General features: G+C 27.6%; 1 protein-coding gene across 1 annotated transcript; it reads left to right on the top strand.

Annotated features, from left to right (window-relative positions):
* Positions 1 to 1,796: 1,796 nt before the first annotated feature.
* On the top strand, positions 1,797 to 8,967 carry LOC131616145 (very-long-chain aldehyde decarbonylase CER1-like). Its single transcript, XM_058887398.1, has 9 exons — positions 1,797 to 1,943; positions 2,931 to 3,154; positions 4,110 to 4,342; positions 5,286 to 5,505; positions 5,968 to 6,346; positions 7,593 to 7,901; positions 8,131 to 8,232; positions 8,339 to 8,512; positions 8,626 to 8,967. Exons 1-9 carry the CDS (start codon positions 1,797 to 1,799, stop codon positions 8,809 to 8,811), a joined length of 1,974 nt encoding a protein of 657 aa, XP_058743381.1. The 3' UTR covers positions 8,812 to 8,967.
* Positions 8,968 to 9,419: the final 452 nt, after the last annotated feature.

Genomic DNA, 9,419 nt, shown 5'->3' with positions numbered 1-9,419 from the left:
AGAACCCCATTACCAATAACACAACATCGTACTCGAGAAATATATAGAGATGATAAAACTCCATCAAGATCTGTACTAAAATAGATGGAATTGTGACAACCCAATTAACAAGGGGATGCCTATCTATGTTAGCATTGCATAACCCTATGATTTCTCTGGATTAGAGTTAATTGAAGGGGTTCCCATGTATGCATCATCTACCTAAGGGTATGAATCACACACGTGTGGTTCAACCAAAGGCTTAAAATTAAGATATTTGACGAATTGAGCCATAACACATGTCCACATGAAGAATGAGTTTGAGGAAGATAATCCAATATGCTTGCTCTTCCACTTCACGTGAAGTAGTTCCAAGTTGGAAATCTCATACGTTACTGATCAACTAAAGTAATGTCTAGTTGATCACTGATGAGGTAAAATGAGGATTTTAGATTAAAGTAATGAAATATCTTTAAGCATTTGTCTTCCTATATATGTCTTCCAGTAGAAGGTTACATAGACCTAAAACCCTAGAATCTTGCTATAAAGATTAAATTAATGTATTAGATTCATGTACACACTATTCTAACGCTAAATACATGTCACTTTCGACTGTTACTGACTCAGCCATTAGAATGTTTACTGGTACCCTCCCCGCTAGACCAGAATTTCAAGATACATACACAACACGTAAATTTAATATCAAACTCAAATTCACCATCTCATTGTGAACCACATCATTCTTCTCAAGATCGTCTCCAAAATTTCATCTCTATATCTTTTATATGATACTATTATTAAGAAACTCTCAAATAGGACAAAAAGTAGATAAATTATAAAGGAAGAGCAACATTACAATCCAGAAGAAAATGGACACATAGCCATTCTAGAATAATCAAACTCTAATATGCAACTAACATAATTTATTAATTTGAAAATGAAATCAATTTATTATGCAATTAACATAATTTATTAATTTGAAAATGAAATCAATTATAGATCTGAAATCACAATTAGGATGACAAATGAGTATGTGCGTGCCGTTTAAGCCTGTCCTATAAAAACCCGAAAAAAACAAGAGAGAATGTAGTATATAGTTGATGATGTTAATCCGCCCGAAAAAAAATAGAGTGAGTGGTAGACCCATTGGTGTTGCACTTTTAAAGTCTAAAATCATAAAAAATTATGTTAACATCTTCTCATAAAAAAAAAAATTCAAAACAAATAAGGACGAATTAAACCATGAGCCAAACCCGTTGGATTGAAAAAATTGTATTCTAAGAGAGTAATCCCCACTGTATACATTTTTATGTTCCCAAGAATGAACAAGTGGTAATAATGTTATTTCTTTCCGAAAATACATATTTCGGTACATGAATTGATGAGTGCCCCGGAAAGAACAGTGCACAAATGGATATCATGCCGGTTTTATTGAAGAAAAATAATGAATGAATGCCAATATTATTGGCCTATAATTAATATCTTCCAACCCCATCCTGCAATTTGGTGAGGCCAATAAATGATCACTACATATGAATAGTTATAATTCATTAACTAAATCTCATAAAGTAGGTCAGCAATACCAAAATATGTTGAATATTTGTACGAGAAATTTACTATTATACTTATATTTGAGATTAGTACAATAACATATAGAATTAATTAACTACTAGTATTATGAAATTTCTCAATTTGGTTATCATGAGTGAAAACTAATGGAGCAAAGTCTAAAATGTTTATCATTATACGTGGCTTATTTGGCCACGTTGAAAGTTTTAATGTTACACGTCTTGTTGGAATTAAGGTTAGAAATTAGAATGTTGCCTATAAATAGTGTCATATGTATGTTATTCAAAACACAAAGAAAAACAACACTTGTGTGTTTTTCTAAAGAAAATCATAGTATGGCTTCAAGACCAGGAATCCTCACTGATTGGCCATGGAAGCCTCTTGGAAGCTTTAAGGTTGTTCCATAATCTCTTTGTCTCTCTCTTTCACACACACTTGAATACACTATGTAGCCACTATTCAAGTAAAACCTAATCTACACACTATTTTTTTTTTTTTTTAAGAATAATCAAACTAGTGCATGAACCATTTTTGTTTCCTCATTTTCTTACTATATTTAGAGTTTTTTTTTTAAAAGTGAATAATTCTCTCTTTAGTTAAGATTTTTTTGTTTTTAATTTTGAAAATGTTAAAATATATATATATGTTTTTTTAATTTTGAATAAAATAGTAAGAGATGTTTGCAACTTTAACCAGAATTTTTTGAGTTCGAAACTCAATATTAAAATAGTGTTAATATTTTTTTGAAAAAGAACATTATCACCCAGAAAATATTCAGAAGATACTAGATTTATTAAATTATTCAAAAATATTAGTCTAGGCACTCTTCATTAATATGTCAAACATTCCACATAGGTGGAAGATTTGAAATTAATGAACAATCCAACTCAAAGACCCAGTAATACTAAATCTAGTCACCGTCATTCATTTATTAAGATTTATTTTAATTATAATTTATAATTTATTCATAATTTCTGTATAGTATAAAATTAATTACTATGCATTTTTTTAATGAGATATATCTCTATATATATATTTTTTTTATTGAAGAGAAGACTAATAGCTCAGAAAAAATAAATTACATCTAAATAATTCTAGGAATACTAACACAATTCTCATCTGCTTTGAGAACATGCTCGAAATTATTAGAGCACTCAACAAATAAATTTTTTTTTTTTTTTTTTCATCTGCAGTACCCATACTTATATCGTTTAAAATTAAAAAAAAATACTTAAATAAAAATTAAATTACAAAAGTGTAACAAAAGCGACCAGTAATAATTTTATATTTTCTTAAAGAAATATATAAATATGTTAGTAGAATTTATTCTTATAATTTTGGTAAAAAAATTGTTACTCTAACCTACTGATTTTTTTCTGCAGTATGTGGTATTAGTTCCTTGGGTGATTCACAGTTCTTATTCATTGTTGGTGAAGGATAAAAATGAAAGGGATGTATCAACCTTTCTCGTGTTCCCATTTTTGCTATGGAGGGTTCTTCATAATCAAATATGGATCACTCTTTCTCGTTATCGAACAGCTAAAGGAAATAATAGAATTGTTGACAAAGGAATTGAGTTTGATCAAGTTGATAGAGAAAAAGAATGGTTAGTTACTTATATTTATGCATCACTTACCCCCTTAAATCATTTTCTCAAGTATATTATTATTAAGATAATGATAATTTATATACTAATACATATATACATGTGAAGAAATTTATAAATAAATTTTTTTGAATAATTAAATTATAAATTTTTAATAAAATTAATGTATAATTAAAAAAACATTTTTACATTTAAATTAATGTATTATAATTAAATCAAATCAGGTTAACAAGTGTCATAAATGTACTATTTAATAAAGTTAGTAAAAAATTATTATTATTATTATTTTAAATTGGATTCATTATTTTACCGTACAATATATATAATTAATTAATTAATTAATTAATTAATTATGAAAATACTCATTATTATTAATCATAATTATTTATTAATAAAATAACCTTAAAAAACCTAACTTGAGTCTATGAAATGTGATTGGTGTTGGCCAAAAGCCTAACTTGAGACAAGCCATTTCTTTAGAATCATAGCCCATTCTACCCAATCTTTATTCTGCCTTAAAAAATTTGTGGTCCCTCCATTTTTCTTTGTCTAACAAAAAATTAAGTTTGTCTCTAAATATGGTACAACATTTATTCTTATGCATCTCCTAACTTTAGGTATAGAAATTATGTTTACCTTACAAGTTTAAATGTTACATTTATTCTTTGTCTCTAAAATGTTTTATTTATTTATATTTTTATAATATTAATAAAATATTAATTTTTTATTTATTCATAACTAACAAATATAATAACTGTAAATTATAATTCAACTGTGAAAAACTCATATTATTAAATTGAACATTATCAATTGCAATATTTGAAGATGAAAATTCACAATTATATGTGACAAATAAGCTTTAGTAAATATAAATTCTTATATAGGACATGTTTATTTCAATGCCAAAATATGTTTGTTTATGATCTTATTGAATATTTTTTTGAATGATTTATAGGGATGACCAAATATTGTTCAATGGATTGCTATATTATTTGGCATGCTATACCTTAGAAGGAGCATCACGTCTTCCACTATGGAGAACTGATGGAGTAATTATTGCAGCATTGCTTCATACTGGACCAGTGGAGTTTCTATACTATTGGTTACATAGAGCACTTCATCATCACTTTCTTTACTCTAGATATCATTCTCATCATCATTCTTCCATTGTTACAGAACCAATAACTTGTGAGTAATATTTTTTTTCATTTAATTGTTTGATAGTAGAAATTAAAGCATGGTAACAACTTTAAAGCATGGTAGCAACTTTTGCTTTATTGTATTAAATTTATGAATGTCAGAGACAGAGGCAGTGCTTTTCATTTTCACATAACCAAAAAAGATAGGATAGTGCAACAGTGCAATTTATTATAGTGGTTGTCATTGTTATTATTAGTGTTATGGAAGGTGGAAATTAAATGGTTCAAAATTTATAGTTGAATTTTTAACTTTACTTCAAACAGATTTTAGATATTTTTGGTTTAAACAATTAACACTCTTTACATAAGATAAGATCCCACATGCTAGTTATATGAACATGTTTATTTTAGATTTTTTTAAAAATATTTTTAATATTTTAAGTCAAGTTTATGAGTAATTGTTTTTTTTTTTAATTTAAAAACTTTAAATTTTTGGTTAATTTTTTTTGAAATAAAATAATAATTTTAGTTAGCTTTTGAAGAGGGACAGATATTTTTTAGTATTATAATTTTTAATTTAAATATTTTTTTTAAATAAGAGTTTATACTTTTCTTAAATATTTATAACAAAAGGCCCATGAATTTAATCTTGTGTAATGTTTATATCCAATGGGCTTTTAGAAATTTGGGCTTTACAACAAAGATGTTTATTTTAGGCCTTGTCTTGAGTTGTGATGGACAAAAAAAATTTAATAAAAAATTAACAAATTTTAAGAACCTGACAAAAAATTTATATTTTGAAAATATCACAACATCTACAACTACTAGACATTTATTTCTTCATGTTTCAATGCAAAAGTTTCAACACTAGCCAGGTGTAATTGTTATGTTCATATGATAAAACAAAAATCATAAGTTGGCAAATTAATGTTGTTGAACACTTAATTATTTGTTTCTCTAATAACCATATTATTGTCTTGTCCTTTTTACAGCTGTCATCCATCCATTTGCCGAACACATATCATATTTCCTTCTATTTGCAATACCCAAATTGACCCTGGTCTTCTCAAACAAAGCTTCCATTGTAGCCATGGTTGGATATGTCACTTACATTGATTTCATGAACAATTTAGGTCATTGCAACTTTGAAGTTGTTCCTAAATGGCTCTTTGATATCTTTCCCCCTCTCAAGTATTTCATGTACACTCCATCGTAAGTATTTTAAAACATCCATTTTAGTTTTATATCAAAATAAAAACATAATATGTAAAATCTCAAAATTACATCAATTATAGAGCCGATGTAATTAATGTAGGGAGGCGAAATTCAACCCTAATTCTAGTTCAACATATTCCAACTTTTAAACGGTTTAAAAATAAATAAATATGGTTATAAGACTAAAGGTGTGTTTGGTTTGGCGTTTGAGTAGTCAAACACACGTCTACTCCCTCTCCCACCATAATTTTTAGAAGCTGCAAAACTAAACTTCTGCAGTAACGTGGAATTTCGTCGCGCTTTTTCTTTTCTTTCCTTCCTAATAGAAAACTATTTAAAATCAGAGTACCGCTATGTATAAATATATCTAACTCATAAATAGTTTGTATCTAAGGAGATTCGAAAGTGAGAATTTGAATTAGTAACTTAACTAATAAGTTTTGTTTTATGTTATTGTAGGTTTCACTCTTTGCACCATACTCAATTTAGAACAAACTACTCACTTTTCATGCCACTTTATGACTACATTTATGGGACAATGGACAAGACCTCTGATGAAGTACATGAGTTGGCATTAAAAAGAAAGGAAGAGACACCAAATGTTGTCCACTTAACACATTTAACAACCCCTGAATCCATTTATCATCTAAGATTTGGATTTGCTCACTTAGCTTCTAAGCCATACACATCAAAATGGTATCTTTGGTTGATGTGGCCTCTTACAGCTTGGTCCATGTTACTCACATGGGTTTACGGTAGAACATTCATTGTTGAAAGAAACCGTTTTGATGATAAACTTAACCTTCAAACTTGGGCAATTCCTAAGTACAGTGTTCAGGTAAATTTACTATATAGTATTTCATCAACACTTTCATGCTATATACTATTATTTTAAAAGTCATATATAATTAGTTGTGGTTTATAGACTATGCATCAAAACTAAACTCATTTTTTCTTTTAAAAATAATTTTTTCTTGAAATTCTAATATTTAATTGTACCAAAAAAATATTTTTAGTATTTAAAATAAAATTGTTTATATTAGTTTTTTTTAGAAATATTTTTATATGAGAGGATGAGCTTTGGCCCAACATTTAGGTTGTTGCCTTTTGACTTAGAGGTCACAAGTTTAAATATTGAAAAGAGTTCTGTCTTATGTGGTTATTAAGATTATGGGCATGTAACCTATCTAGACCTTATATTACAAGAGTCTTATTAAAATCATATTTTTTTTTAAGTATTTAAAATAAAATTGTGTATATTAATTTATTTTAAAATATTTTAATGCATAATAAGGGAGTATTGATCTAATAGTTTAAATTGTTGTCTTTTGATTTTGAGTTCATGAGTTCAAAATTTTAAAATACTTATGTCGTGCGTGGTTAAGATCGCGTACATGTGTTCTATCTAGATTCTATGTCAAAGAAGTCTCATAGAAATAATATTTTTTTAGTATTTAAAATAAAATTGTGTATATTAATTTATTTTAAAAAATACCTTTATATTTAAGAGGAAGAGTATTGCCCCAACAATTAAGTTATTGCATTTGACTTTAGAGGTCACAAGTTCAAATCTTAAAAAGAGTTTTCATTATGAAAAGAGTCTCATAAATTATGTGTCAAGACTCATTATTATTGTTGGTAAGGCGTCCTAAAGACAAATATTAATAAATCAAAAAAATTATCTTTAAAATTTTAAAAATTCTCTTTTATAACCATAAATTTTAAAATAAAATTTATATCTTTAGTTCCTTAACATTTTTTTTTTATTTTCAAGCAAATTTTATAAAAAATCATACTAGCACAAGTTGTGCATGCAATGTCAAAAAAAGAAAAATACATTAACTCAAGATTTTGTTTCTTACTCCTTTTTAAGCATTATAGTAGAGACTATTCCACCTATATGAGACTACAATTTTTTTCTCTACCCTCCCAATTGATGAACTAAATCCAAAATATCTCTTTTGATGTTGTCCACTATCTCATTCACATTCCTTTTCAACCAAATACACCATCAAGTTGTTAACCATAGTAAATTAGATACCTTAATTTTAAGATTAATTTCTAAGGTAACTTTTTTTTTTCAGTACTTGCTTCAATGGCAAAAAGTTACCATCAACAAAATGATTGAGGATGCAATACTAGATGCTGACAAAAAGGGCATAGAAGTGTTGAGCTTAGGTCTAATGAATCAAGGGGAAGAACTTAACATCTATGGAGGATTATATGTTAATAGACATCCTAAACTTAATGTTAAGGTTGTTGATGGTAGTAGCCTAGTTGTTGCTACTGTCCTTAATAGCATTCCAAAAGGAACAACTCAAGTATTGCTAAGAGGAAAATTCACCAAAGTTGCTTATGCTATTGCCTTCACATTGTGCCAACAAGGAGTTCAGGTCAATTTCTTCACACTTATATTTCATCTGAAATCTCGAGTTCAAACCTTATTTTTCATATTTCCTTTTTATCTAAATATTTATTTCAGTACGTGTTAAATTTTGTAAGATTTTAGATAGCTACAACGTATATTTTATCAGAAATCTCAAGTTCAAACCCTAGTTATTATTTTTTTTAAATTTTCTCTAAATATTTATTCGAGTGCGTGTTAATTTTGTACGATTTTAGGTAACTACAATGCATGAGGATGATTATGTGAAGCTCAAAAAGTCATTGATCAATACCTCTGAAATTACAAATTTGGTCAACACAAAAAGTTGCACTCAAATGGTAATATTTTTTATACAATGAACTTTGTTTATAATAATACTCAATGTTATATATGAATATTATCCTAATTAATTTCATGTGTTTATTTTTTTATTTTTTTGTATAGGTTTGGTTAGTGGGAGATGGATTAACTGAAGAAGAACAGATGAAAGCACCAAAAGGAACATTATTTATTCCATATTCACCATTCCCACCAAAGAAACATCGTAAAGATTGTTCATACCATTGCACTCCAGCAATGCTAACTCCCAAATCTATTGAAAATGTCCATTCTTGTGAGGTAATTAATTTTTTCGAATCATTTTTACACCTATATTTATCGATGTATTAAGCCATTTTATTAAGTGCTTATTGTATAAGCAATTATCATATAAAGTGTTTATGTATACGCAGGATTGGTTGCCAAGGAGGGTAATGAGTGCATGGCGTATTGCTGGGATAGTGCACTCATTAGAAGGGTGGAGTGAACATGAATGTGGCTACAAAATGAATAACATTGACAAAGTTTGGAACTCAGCTCTTAAACATGGATTCCAACCTCTGAATGCTTCATTCAAAAAGTTAGATCATTATAATTAATTGATTGTTGGAAAAGTTGTGTTTGTTTGTCATGTTTTAGCTCTTAAGAGTTAAGAGGGTATATATTAAATCCCTCGTTATGATTTTCTTTCCAAGAATAATTACAAACTATGGATGCTTGGGTCTAAACATATATATAAAGAGAACTTTATATCATGTTTATGTTACTTTTTTCTAATATATATTTACATAATAATAATAATAATATGGAATTTCTTGTCATATAAATTTGTAGAACTCTAAGTGCCTTTAATGTGAGTGTGTATAGTATTTACAATGATTTCATCGATATCTAAATTGTTCAATAGTTATCAAAGAGCATAGATAGTGGTGGTCTCTTTACGGTTGTTTGTTGAGGATAATTGATTTATGAAAAAAATAATTCAATAGTTAATATAATTTGAAGTTAATGCTTACGATTTTGCTTATAAAAATAAGCGGCACTAAAAATAGTAAAATTAATATTAAGAGAAAATTGTTAGAATTCCGCCAACCGCTTACATCATAATGATTAGTCATATATTTATGTTAACATTAAATATCTTCACTTATAGCAATTCAAATAATATTGATTCTTAAATGAAGATGAGAAATCAACCTTGTGCTTA

Source organism: Vicia villosa, linkage group LG7, assembly GCF_029867415.1.
Source record: "Vicia villosa cultivar HV-30 ecotype Madison, WI linkage group LG7, Vvil1.0, whole genome shotgun sequence".
NCBI classification, from domain to species: Eukaryota; Viridiplantae; Streptophyta; class Magnoliopsida; order Fabales; family Fabaceae; genus Vicia; species Vicia villosa.
The sequence above is the reverse complement of the archived record's forward strand: the minus strand, read 5'-3'. Positions and strand labels throughout refer to the sequence as shown.